The sequence below is a fragment of the Rhea americana genome, unplaced genomic scaffold, assembly GCF_003343005.1.
Source record: "Rhea americana isolate MKP2758 unplaced genomic scaffold, rheAme1 scaffold_247, whole genome shotgun sequence".
In the NCBI taxonomy this organism is placed as follows: Eukaryota; Metazoa; Chordata; class Aves; order Rheiformes; family Rheidae; genus Rhea; species Rhea americana.
Window position 1 is genome coordinate 624,216 of NW_028186365.1, and position 13,270 is coordinate 637,485.

At 40.4% G+C, this 13,270-nt stretch overlaps 1 protein-coding gene across 2 annotated transcripts in view; it reads right to left on the minus strand.

Annotated features, from left to right (window-relative positions):
* CPA6 (carboxypeptidase A6) overlaps positions 1-13,270 on the minus strand; it is an 86,253-nt gene that overhangs the window by 12,973 nt on the left and 60,010 nt on the right. For both annotated transcript variants that reach the window (XM_085306782.1, XM_085306780.1), the window contains 2 exons: positions 1,093-1,203; positions 749-839 (listed from right to left, as the gene is read on the minus strand). In XM_085306782.1, the coding sequence (XP_085162908.1) occupies positions 749-839; positions 1,093-1,203 (202 nt within the window). The remainder of the gene's footprint in view (positions 1-748; positions 840-1,092; positions 1,204-13,270) is intronic.

Consider the following 13,270-nt stretch of genomic DNA (forward strand, 5'->3'; position numbering starts at 1 on the left):
CCAGGAATATAAGGAATAATTTCACAATGAAATGCTTGTTACTACACCAGAAGCTACTCCTGTGTGAGAGTTGTACAGTATTGCTGTAAGAATTAATAAAATGCCTTTTTTTATTTAAGGGATCTTTTGCTAGCTTCTGCTAGTATTTCACCACTGCTGCATTCTGCCTACACAAAATTGAGGTCAACTTCCATGATAAGTATTTACAGAAGTACCAGGGGTTTAAAACCTCATCTCCACCCATTTAAAAGCATAATTTTTTCTTTATTAAATCTCTAATAATAATGGCCTTAAAATATTCTCTGACACTTCTCTACAAGGCTGAAAAACAAACCTGAAGTTTCCAAAGCCAACACCATTTCAGAGAAGTAATGAATTAAAAAAAAAAAAGAAAGTTTTAAATGTTTCTTAAAGTTGTAGTCAGGTGAATTCTGAAATGTGCTTCAAATGATCTGCAGGATTCCAGAAATGCAGAACAGCTTCTGTGCAATTTTTACTTGACTAGTCTTCACTTTGGCCACACTTCCCAGGAAAGCTTTAAAATGTGATGAGAGGTGACATTGCTAAGTTCAGGGCATTTGGTTTCTTTTTTAGAAGCTTGGAGGACGACTTGAAGCCTGGCTTGTAGCATTATGGGGAAAGTAGCTTCAATTTTACCTATGGAAAAGGGAACACTAAGCACTCAGTGTGTTGGATAATTAAATACAGGGTAATCTGACCTGGAGGACCAGGGTATTTCCAGACTTACCGCACCATTTCACTTTCCAGTTGCGATTAGCGTCAACGCCATGACAGCGAAACCTTGAGTTCTTTGATCTTGTTTTTCTCCAAAATCGATCCTAATCATAATTTTAAAATAGTTTTTAAAATAGTAATATTTTACTATATTTAGCAAAATCTGTTTGTTCATGTAACAAAGCACTCCAGTAAACACATTTGGTACAATATTTTAACTGAATTCACTTACTTCTATTTTGTGTGACACAAAGTGATGGACCAGATTATATGGAAAGATAATTTTGAATTCTATAATAACCATTCAGTCTTTTCTGTCTGAAAGAATTTTTGAGGAATACTACTGATACTACTTACATTTGTCCAGCTAAAGTGATATCCATCCACATTAAATACAGGCATGATATAGAAATACAGCTGAGTTAGCATCTTTCTCATGGCAGGATCAGTCTGGTAGGTCTGAAGAGCCTGGAGTGAAAAGGTCAATGAAAGAAGTTTCCATAATAGAAATAATTTCCAAATTAAATATTGTGATCGGCTAAGACAGCCTTTGGCAGCATAGAGCCCTCATCTCACTGCATCACTGAAATTCACAGAGCTTTAACTGAAGGACTGATACTGCCCCATAAATGTGATTAAAGGTAGCATGTAAACATATGAAAGAAGGTGTTTCAGAAGACCTTACTCTCTCCAATTCTCAGTTACTTTCAACAGCCAAAAGAATACAACTTTATATGGAAACACAAATGTATACACAGTGTAGCTTGACATTGGCGCTAAAAGTCAGTGTAACAGATTTTTAGCTGAAGAGACGTGTTTCTCTGCCGTTAAGTCAGAGGAGCGCTATTGCTTCCACCAGGTGATGATCTGGTGTGACCAAAGCATGCCTAAAGGGATTAAGGGCTCACATGAAGCAAGCTTTTGTTGTATTCAGAGTAATTTATTATATTCATATTCATCAATATAGGCTGCTTCCGCCTTTATAATTTAGAAAATCCTGCAATTTGCAGAAGTTCGTGTATAAGGGTTAACAAAGGAAGTCCAGATAGAGAAAGTAATCTTTTGCTATCCTACATGTTGCAGAAATGCAGTAAAACAGACGTTCCTCACCATTTCTGGTTGCTCGTACCACAAATGCTCCTTTACCATGTGCAGAAAGCTTGGACTCCCTGTGCTGTAACAAAAACCGTCCCTCATCAAAGCTGGGCGCTAAACTTGCATCTTTCAAAGTCTAGATCTCGATTGTACAAAGCAGGGAATGAAGTACTTCACCTGACAGCTGGGAAGTGTAACACAGTGCCATGGGGTTCACAGGCACACCTGGGGCTGGCTTCTCTCCTCCAGAGGCTGTAACTACACCTACTCCGTTCTGCAGTACTTCTAGCCCTCAACTCCCCTCACCACGCATGGCTCTGCACGTGCAGCCACATCAGATGCTTTTGCAGAGCCGATCCAGGCAAAACCAGGTCACCTGGCTCCACCGTGCTCACTCCGCATCCAGCACACCTTTCCTCTCAGTCATGCAAGAAGAGGGGGAAGCAAGAAATCGAGGGCTACGAGGGCCCAGTGCAGAATGAAATGAGAGACATGCAGCAGCAGGGCCAGTATGGCATGGAGCACCGCAGAGGGGGACAAGGTACTGGAAGAGGGAAGGGGTTTACCATAGAGGAGAAGAGAAGAGCCCAGGCTTTAGAGGGGAAAAGAATCCCCAGGCAATACAAACGCCACAGGTCTCCTGGCCCATGTGCTAGAAATTCCCAAAGATTCCTACCTGGAACGGTACTGCATCTCAATTCTATTTACTTTTATTAGGGAACCACATCAAGCCTATAAATACATTTGGATACAAGTATTGGTATTCAGAGAAGTGCTGCTATAGTAAAAAGTAATTTTTGCAAAACTGAAAGCTATGGTTACTCAAAAATAATAGCCACAGAAACAAGTGCTCTATTTCATTACTGTTCCACATGCAAAATTGAAGTAACTAGGGCTAGTCTGTGCATTAAATTAGCCACGCACGTAAATCTTCTCAGGATTCACAGCCTATATAAGTGTAGATGTTAAATCCATAAGACTTTGTTATTGCAGTGAGAGCAGACATGGTCCAAAATATGAGCCAAGGGAAATGAGTATTTTTATCATGCATATTTCAGGAAGAAGTAATTTGGTTGGGGAGGAAATAAGTCTCCACACACAGCTTCCTTGACTTCTAATGCTCTTCTCTTTTTATACAGTATGAAGCAATATAGCTCAGGTTGTATCTTTGTAGTAGATATTTATGAATCATAGATAATGAGATTGACATACTTGCTTGTATCTGTTTTTATGTATGTCATTCTTTGGCTGCAAGTTACATCTGTAGTTATGAATTTTGTTACTTTGGAAGTTATATTCTGAACTACAAACTGGAATGCTATAATAATATCCTCTTTTTTTTGTTAGGTAAATTTTTAAAAGCACCACCATTCAAAAAACAAAATAAAACACATATTGCAAAATGTCAAGTGTCCTTTCATTTTTTAAAGCCACTTTGTGTTATTTTAATGCCTGCTATCTTTGAAGAAATACTATGAGAGACTTTGGGAAGCATACAGTCCCACAGTAACACTCTTGGAAATGTTAAGTCTTAAAACTGATTTAAACTCAATTACGTCAATGATTCTTTTCTGTTCTTTAAGGCATATATGGTTTACCTTTATAATTTTGTTACCCTTTTAGAGTACAATTTCATTTAAAGTACAATGGGTCTGGTGCTGCACTCTCATTCATGGAAAACAAGAGTGTTAATGATGTTAGCTGGTGTGACACCATGCAGGTGTTTTCTGTTGGAAAAACTTCATCCTTTATACTATGTTTTTACTTGACAATTTTATTTAATGTATGTAATAAGGCAATAAAGGCTGTATAATCTTATCGCCCTTAAGAGTGAGCTCTTTGGCACCGTGCCTCACTGTTACTAAGGTGTGTCATTGCTGGAGCATAACACAAGACTTGCCCTTGACGATGTGACTCTTAATCTTCCAAATAATGATCACTTGAAGAAAAACCCCACAGCGTTGAAACCTTTTCTTTTCTTTATGACACAASCAACATGCACATAAACCATTAGTGAATTAACTGCCTTGTCGTTTGCGCAGGGCTTTCAGAATACAAAGTAATGCTACTTTATACAGCTTGATTCTGCTTCCCCATCATGCAATCAATAGCTGCTTTGCTGCTGAATGCACAGAGAGCCAGACTGGCCCAATAAATGCTGAATAGTTTTATTAGTGAATGAACAGATGATATGGGAACCCTGCCAGCAACGTGCAAGCAATCTGCCTGGGGGATGGGGGAACAAGGAGTGTTTAATAAGAGGGGGATGGATCATCTGGATGAGTGAAGGACAGTGATTGTGGATAAAGCTCTGCAAGCCTGGGCTGGCTGAGGATCTGCTCCGCTGGAAATTTAATTTGGGGGGACAAAGTAAGTGAAGGAGCTATGCTATAAAGTCCCAAGGCAATAAAACACAAGAGTTTAAAATGGCTTTAGGATGCAGTTGAGCTTTTTATAAAGGAAAGGAGTTGACTGGGAAGGACAAAGCAAGGAGATGGTGTTGAGAAAAACTCTAAAATTGTAGTTGAGATTAATAATGATTCATTGTCCCACACTTTATTATTATTAAATTTACAGTAACAATCAGCTTCTGCTGTTTCTGGTTTTGAATTAAACATTCACACTGAATTAATCAGTTACTATTTTAGTACAGTGCATTGACTCCATTGCTGTTTTACCAGAAATAACATAAAATTGCTTCTGATAAAACAGGATTAACTCTTCTGTGCAAACATGAGTTAAAATATCCTTCTTGAGAGTAACATATAATGTTTTATTATTTTCTGTATATCTTACATTATAGCAAGATGGTACTATGATTTGTCATTCAGGCCTTCACAGCCACTTTATCAATTTGGTAGATCAGTAGTTAGATGTATTTTTGTAGGTGAAAGCAAAACATATTTTGATCTCCATTTTTGCTTTTAGAGCTAGTGTCGTGCACTGGCACTCAAATCACAAGCAGAATAATACTCCCTCCCTACTATTTGGGGGTAAGATGCATCTGAGTATCTAAAACAGTTATCTTCAAACAAAGGGCCAAATTTTCAAGCTTGAATTGTCTCTGAAATTATTTTTCCAAGCAAAATCTCTCTGCTCCTTTGGGAATATACAGAAAGCATTTCCCACAGCAGGAACCCAGAAACAACAGCTGGGGAAAATGATAAAGTGCATCACATTTACCTTGTAACCCTCAGAAGAGAGCACATAAAAAGAGTCTAAAGAGCAGAAGGACCTCCAGGATCCCAAGGGCTTGCTTGCTCCAGTACGGAAGATGTGAATGGAGCGGATGCTGAAGCAGATAAGAGAGAGGGACTTGGTATGACTGATGAGCTAGAGAGACAAGCACCAGGTCCAGGAAGCTGGTGCGGGGCTGTGACCACCCACACCAGTACATTGGCTTGCGGGGAAGAAGCTGGCTGCAGTCACGCAGCTTCCAGTGAAATTAGGAAATTTAACTTCTTCATTCCTCTCAGAGGGGCAGTACACGGAAACAGTCACTGGTCCCACGTAAGTCAAGAACTGCCTGGGGGGAAGGAGAAGGCCTGGGATTTTCTGAAGGAGGGTGAATGCTCTGAGAGGGGTAACACAAACTTCTCTACTATTAATTGCATCAAACTGAGGCCCACACAGACTTCGCGCAGATCCACCAAAGAAACCCTACCCATCCTACCTCTGAAAAATGTAATTTTTAAATCTTATCTCCTACTTATGTTAATGCATGTACTATGTACTGAAGGTAACCAAATAGAAGATACTTGAATGCATCATTTAATTAAATTGTTAAGWCTCAGTTAAAAATCAAGATGCAAAAAAATTGCCTCTCATACAGTTTGTGAAATAGCTCTATTGTCCAACACACGGAATTTTCTTTCACAATCCTTTTTCATTCTAAGTAGAGCTTCTGCATGTCAGTAGTTTTTACTGCAGTCCTACTTATTCAGCACCCTTGGACAGGACTGGACTGTCTAAACATGAAGCAGAATTTCTCTGGGCCAGTAACGTCTTTGAGCAATGACATGAATTCTCTTCATACACTGAAGAGAAAAATACCCAACAGCTTAAAAGCCATCACAGGGTAGTATTTGAATGTCCTAGTGATTAATATTTATATAGGAGCTTGCGCTAGCAAATGTCATTGAAGAATTCCTCCTGCAGGCCCAACACAGCTGTAGGGATACCTTTGTTTTATCAAAATGTTTTCACATTGTGAAAAAAATGAATAGTTGAAAACAAAATGGAAGTAATTTTCACCTTTTTAGGATTGTGAGTTTTCAGAAGGATGCAGCTGAGTAGTTGAAAGTGCACAACAGAAATAGTGTAATGTCTATTTCCTTTTGGAAAAGGAAAATTGGAAATCATTGTAACCATTTCTTGTAATAGTGGAGATGGCATGTCAAAGAAAAGAACCTTCTCTAAACATCTTTACTTTTGAACAGAACCTGGAAAAATTCACCATGGACCAAAAGTGAAAGAAATACTGCATAGCATAAAGAGGGTTTGCCTCAGCTCTTTGTAAAAAAAAAAAAGCATCACATGCCTCGTCGTGGTGATACCATGGTACTGCATCCTGTTTTTTTGGCACTGGTTTAGAATTTATCAATTAAAAAATATAAAAAATCACAACTGAGAGCCCAGTCCTGGAAAAGCATATTGGCAGTGTTCACTGTTACTTCATTTTCCTTACCCTTATGAATGGCTCACATTAGTAAAATAATGCCTTCAGTAGTAAAGATGTGCTGGGGAGACTCAGAAACGCAGAGCAGGTGGTATAAGATGGCTGCTGAAATAGCAGATCTGTCAGGACTGAACCAGCCATGGAGTGGAGAGAGGACACTGCGCAGAAACCAGATACAGACCAGGTGTGATTATGTCATGAAAACTTTTAACGCCTGGCATGCCAGGAACAGTATTTGGAAGAAGAGAAAAATCATGACGCTGGAACAGACTCTGAATTCGCACCAGAACCTCTGGCTGTTGAAAGACTGATGAATGAAGTACCGAGTGAAGAGACTGAAAGATGTGATCTCTGACGGAGAAATCCCAATTACTGCTCCAGGAAGAGGGTCCTGGCAGAAAAGAATGAGTTAGCTAATGGTAAGTAAGGCTAAGTGTTTCAAATACAGATGCCAGAGGATGAGACAGATGGATTTTACCTACAGATAATGGATACAGAAGGAGCACTCAGAGAAATCATTTTTTTTTTCCGAGGCGAGGCAGCTAAAAAGACAGCTGGGGGACTAGAGCCTGACAAGTAATAGAATCATAGAATCATAGAATCAGTAAGGTTGGAAGGGACCTCCGGAGATCATCTAGTCCAAACTCCCTGCTCAAGCAGGGTCACCTAGAGCATGTTAGACAGGGTTGCATCCAGGCAGGCCTTGAAGATCTGCAGAGAAGGAGACTCCACAACCTCTCTGGGCAACCTGGTCCAGTGCTCCGTCACTCTCACAGGGAAGAAATTCCCCATCTCTAATAATAGTGCTATGTTTACTGAAAGAATTGCAAAGCATTTTTTGGAGAGGTCTGTCACTAGGTGACTGGTCCTTTGAGGTGAAAAGAGCCCAGAAGTGCCATAATCACTGGCAGCTGTGAAGGAGACTGCGGGGAGAGGTGGGTGGTTAGGCTTAGGGTTCCTTCATACAGGGCGAACTAAAAACTTGGATGTACAGAATGAAAACCCAGAAACGAAGACTTCATACTGCAAAAAGACACAGTAGTTTAAAGAAAACATTTCAAATCAAACCAATGCGAGCTGAAGAGTATCACCTAAAGGGAAGTGACCTTGGAAAGCAGGAATGTATCCCTAAAGAGTGAAGGGAAAAAACTACAGGTACAGTCTTTTGGATTGGCCTTGTATCCCTCTGGCACAAGGGATTCAGTTCTGAATGGTTCTAGTAATTTCTAAAAATCTTCAGGTGTCTGAGAGACAGTAGTCAAAGGTATTAAGAGGAGGCACCCTTCTCCAGGAACAGGAATGGCATTCTGGTATGGTGTATAGGAAGAGAGAGTCAAGTCCTTGCTTTCTTTCCTTCTTAGTTCAAAACCTGTGTTTTGGAGAACTCCAAAAAAATGGAGATAGAAAGCATAGAGTGGGAAATGAACTAACTGTTGTCTCAGAGAATCACTAAATGTAGGAGTAATGAGCATTCTTTAATATTTTTTTGAAATACTGGATTGTGAGAAGGTGGCATTTCATCTGTTTCTGCCCAAAAGACTTAAGTCTATTGAGAAGTGACAGATCAAGCACATAACATATAGCAAATGCTAGTGTGTTACTCCACATAATTATCTTACAGACCCTTGATATCAGGGTATTTATGAAGTGGATGAAAAACTGATGTCTGAAGCTTGTAATCAAAAGGGGAGAGAAGCCAGTATTTTGAGATTTGGTTGTTGGCTAGTAAAGGGAAATAATCTTTCTGAACCCTAAAAGCTTAACAGTTTTGAAATAATTCAGCAATATTGTGAAGTCACTCAGACCTTGAAGCTTTTCCCCTGACAGTATGGACTTCAGCATTGGAAGGAATGATTGAACGAATGATTCTCTGATTGATGATGGAGCATATCACAGATGTTTTGTCCATCACCACACACACTACAGAATTTTGCAGAATGAATAGAAATGCTATACTGGCTTTCAACAGTTCTTAAATTCAGAATACTTACAGCTTTATGGCTTTGTAGCCACATAGCCTACACAGGGCAGCACGACAGCCAACCCTTTTAACACTAACACTACCTTGGTCTCCTGCTTCGACCTTGGCTCTGATCACACAATCATCCTTATACAGTTCTGTATATGTGTCTGCTCTGTTATTTTAGGTATCCTGTCTTTACAGTCAAACACTTCATAAACATTCCTGAAGAAGAATGTGAAGTCTTGAACTCTGCAAAATTCCTGGTAAAAACTAGTCTCTGGGGCATGGTTGCAAGCCTGATGGCCAGCTAATTGGCAGTATGCATCCCACAAGGTGATACATAAACCAGTCTCAAGTGCAGAATGGTGGAGGTAAGTGCTGCCATTTTGCTCCTGGGACAGTTCGTGTGTCTCCCTTATCTCATTATTATGGAATGAAAAGACAGGATTCAGTCCTGGTTTTGGCAGCAATCAATATCAATGTCAACTTTAAACAATAAATCTGCCCTCAGCCCCTTAATTTCTCTGTCTGGGATTGTCTGTCTGCTCTGTGGGCCCAAGATGAAGTGTAAGCATATGCCCTTGGATAATTTAGGAACTCACAGAATTGGGAGCATAGGACACATACATTTCAGAATTTGGACTTTCAGACATGCTTCTCACAGATTTCAAGTATGAAGAGCATACTTGAATCCCTTTGGGATTCTCCTGAAATGAGACATCTATTATGACCCATTTTTAAGGGATGATGCAGTGTTACAGGATAAGCAGAGCTTTAGGTTTAAATTCCTCTACTATACAACTTCTTTCCAGTGGGCCTGTGGTTAGGGGTGAGGGAACTGTTGTGGGTGGTCTAGCAGGGTCAATGCTTGGACCAAACTTATCAAGTTAACTTGATCAAGTTCAGAAAGCTTGGAAGTAGTTCTGAACACTTCTTCAGCAAAGATCTTAAATATTGGTTAGGTGGTGTCCCAGAGGAGGCAGACGGTACATTGGTAGCGTTGCTAATTCAGCAGAAAACACCACAACAATCTCATATTACAGAAATGTGAGTATGTGCAATGCAATGTAAGCTGGCCCATTCTCGAAGAAGAACAGAACTACTTTGAGGAAACTGTATGAATCTTAAATATTTCTGAAGTATAACACACTGGAGAGAATGCCACATTTCACTTTTGAGATGCATAGATGCAAGTTTGCTGAATCAGGTCAACGTATGTCAATTTTCCCTTTTTCTTTTTTTTGCAAAGAAGGACCACTAGGCTTTTGAGGATGTGAGAATGAAGGGATGGCTTGTTTGCATCTTGATATGAGGCCCCCAGATTAGACCAATCCCTTAAAGGGATGCATTTGATCTTGATCAACTTTTCCGTTGTAGTACTTGTTGGGCTCTTAGAATGTTTTGTCATGAAGAAGTGTAACACTTCAGTGCTTGCTTCTTGACATTTTAAAATTAATTTATTGAATTTCCTAATCTTTCAGATTTAAAATACTAATTTCTGCATCCGAAGCAAATAATAGTGTATCTTAATGTTACATGCTTTGCACACTTTTTTCTGAAAATGTATAATGATATTTCAAGGTAATACATCTTCTTTGACACGGATCAAGTGGCAGCATATATTAGAGGGAAGGAAGTTAAGCCAAATGTAATGTGAATCCTCATCTGTTTCCCCTAAAACCAAAAGAGAATCTAGTTTGATGTTAATTTGAATAGCAGTCTGCGAATYGTATTTCAGATTTTTGGAATAATGATAAAATCCTAAATTGGAATTCTGGATAATTTGATGTCTGAATTGTGTTTCCCTTCTCACAATACATAGTCAATGAAGAGGAGCTAAATGTTCTCAGTTAACACATACACATATTTAATTGTAATTTTTCAGAAAGTCTGTAAATTTTGCTTCTCTCTTTCTGTGAGAGACTACTTAACTTTGGATAAAATATGTATTTATGTCTGATAAATAAATTTACAGCGTATCACTTGTGGCTAAAATCTASCGCTTTCTACATAGTAATTACATATGACAGAGTCCACTTCTTTCCAGTTTGTAATATTTAGTGACACATTTTAATATATAATTAGATCCTATGTAGTTTTTTTAAAATCTAGGCTAATATATTCTTTTATTTATTTTTTTGCTGCAGACACAAATTCTAGGTTGCATCATATTCATTTGCCTTTACAGGGTGCCTTCCAAATAGTTCCCCTGAATCAGCTCCACTCATTTTCACAGCTCGTATTCCTTCCCTATTCCTCAACATTTCTCTAATATTTCCACGGTCAGGGGCTTTTTTTCTGGCCCTTTTCAACTGAGTAAGCCTTGAAGTTAATGAGACTCGACTGGAACCTGACTGTTATCCATAGCAAATATCTGCTGCTAGGTTTCCTGCCACAGTGCAGACCCCGACACTTTTCCATCACTCATTAGATGGGAGCTAGAGCTCTGGTCCTGCAAGCACAGGTAGTGCCACTTTTAGACCTGAAATTCAGTGACAGTGTGGCAGGGTTTGTCAGACGCTGCCAGTACGGTCCATCTCTGTAGTCAGCCTGATTATCTTCAGCAAAGAGCCTAAAGGCATTCAGGGCYGCCTTCCAGGGAAACAAACAGCAAAGTTCTCATTAACACCAGATCTATAGTACGCAGAGCCAAGGCTAGAGCTCATTCTGGAGCAGATTATATTTAAAAAGGAAAAAAGTCCAAACCCCCCAAAATGCTCTTTGCTTTTATTTTGTTTGTTTCAAAACTCAAGGAGGTTGGTCTGCTACTTTGCACTGATATTACCACATAATAAAAAACGCTGGCCTGCCTACTTCTATACCTTTCTCCCTTATTCCCTAGTTCATCTGGTCTTTTCTCTATTGTATTTGCCTGAATATAGAATAGGCCTGTGTAGCAAGGCAACCTCTTGCCTTCACGCATTTTAGTCTCGTATCCTTGTTTCCCAAGGCTGWACTGCCTTAGTCAGCTTTGCATTTTAAAATAGATGGGAACTGGGCCCTTCTCAGCTGAACAACTCTAGTTGCTTGKGAGAAAGCCAAGGAGCTGCTGTCCATACCAGTACAAGCCACAGCAGTCAGCTAGCCCATGGCAAGGCTGCCCGCAGGTGGCGATGTCCCCCATGTCCTCCATGCTGGCAGAAAATGTGCCAGCATCTGCAGGCTGCCACTTCCAGAGATGCAAGCAAGATATCAAGAGCTCCCAAACTGTCTGGAAATATCTGGTCAAGTTTGCAGCACCCAATTTTGAGTATGAATATAAAGGGACATAAATATATAAAGTTTTTTTTTTTTTTTTTTTTTTCCCAAGCTTGAAACACCTTCCTCCCCACTGGAGCCTGGAAACTTCAAAACTTATGTCTCAATACCCCTGGAGACCTCTCAGGTCAACAGCTTTCCTATACACAGAATGGCCTCAGAATTCAAGTCCTATGATTTGGTATAAGCAATAATACACTTTATTTTAGCATACGACAATCAGGGCCCTGGGAACACCCCCAGCCCTCCCTGTCCCTGCCTGTACCCCCAGCTGCAGCCCCATTGCAGCCCCACCTGGGGCCATCAGTTGCTGCCCTGTGATGCCGCAGCGGTGCCAGCTCCAGCCCCACCAGGGCCCTGCCTCTGCCCGGCTATGGGCTGCCCCATCCTCACCCTAGCCCCAGGCCCCCGCGATGCCTGCCCACCCCTGTGGTAGTGCCCGATACCTCCTGGCTGCCTCTGGGGTGAGGGAACAACACCAGCTCTGGGAACTGCTGGCTGCACAGGGCCCTGCCAATGTGATGCTGACAACTGACTGGTCTTAGGGTGAAGTAAAAGTTGGATAAGACATCTTGGAGTCACTGCACAGTAAAGGTATATGCATACACTATTCCTGGTAGAAAAGGAGCTAACATCCCTTAAATCCATCTTTTCCTTTTGTGTCTTGAACAAATGGGCTTGCAGTGCTATMCCTTAGAGTCCACAAGCAGGCCTGGAAAAATCTACTTCCAATTGGACTATCCATAGGCATCCAAAAGGTTGGGAAGTGTGCTGCCGGACTGCAGAGATGCTTAAGGAAGTAATGTGCCAACAGCAGAGAACCGCAGAGAGTTAGAAGCACAGAGAGACTTACAGTTTCCACAGAGTCCTTCCTAGAAATGTCTATTTCATTTAATGAGAAAAGTAATATCCCAGTGCAATCTAATCATTGTGTATCTTCTCCTTTCTCAACCATTTTTTAATCTGATGAAGGAGATTGTAAGCATAATGTATTCTGATCCTGATGCATTTTGCTTAAAAGCTGGATTGAAATATTATTCTAAAGAAAGACAGGAAAACATGTCATCTCTGAACAATCGCAATGCACAACTGAGATGGATAGACAAAGGTGTACATTGTTTTAGTCTCAACGACCTCTGAGCTGCAGACTTTATGTTAAGAAAATGCTTTTACACATTTAGTGGAACAATCCTCCCAGCAAGCTACTCTCAGAGGAGCTCAGATAACAATCAGAAGGTTTTTATATACACGCACACAGCCTGTAGCTTGTCTTAAGTTCTCCAGAAAAACCTTGTGACTTTTACCTTGCTACCACATTGCACTGCTTTATGTTAAAGCTGTTGTATGCAAGTAATAGGCTTTGCTGCCAGTACCTGTGTGACTGAAACCTCCCTGTTACTTCCTGCAGCCTGTTAGCCCAGCTATGAAAGCTGCTCAGAAAAAGCCGCAAGTTTGTTGACCCTTACGCTAGCAGAGTCCTATTAAGAAGATGCATCACCATTGCAGCCTGGCCTTTCAAGCTGGGCACCTGGGTTAGCCTA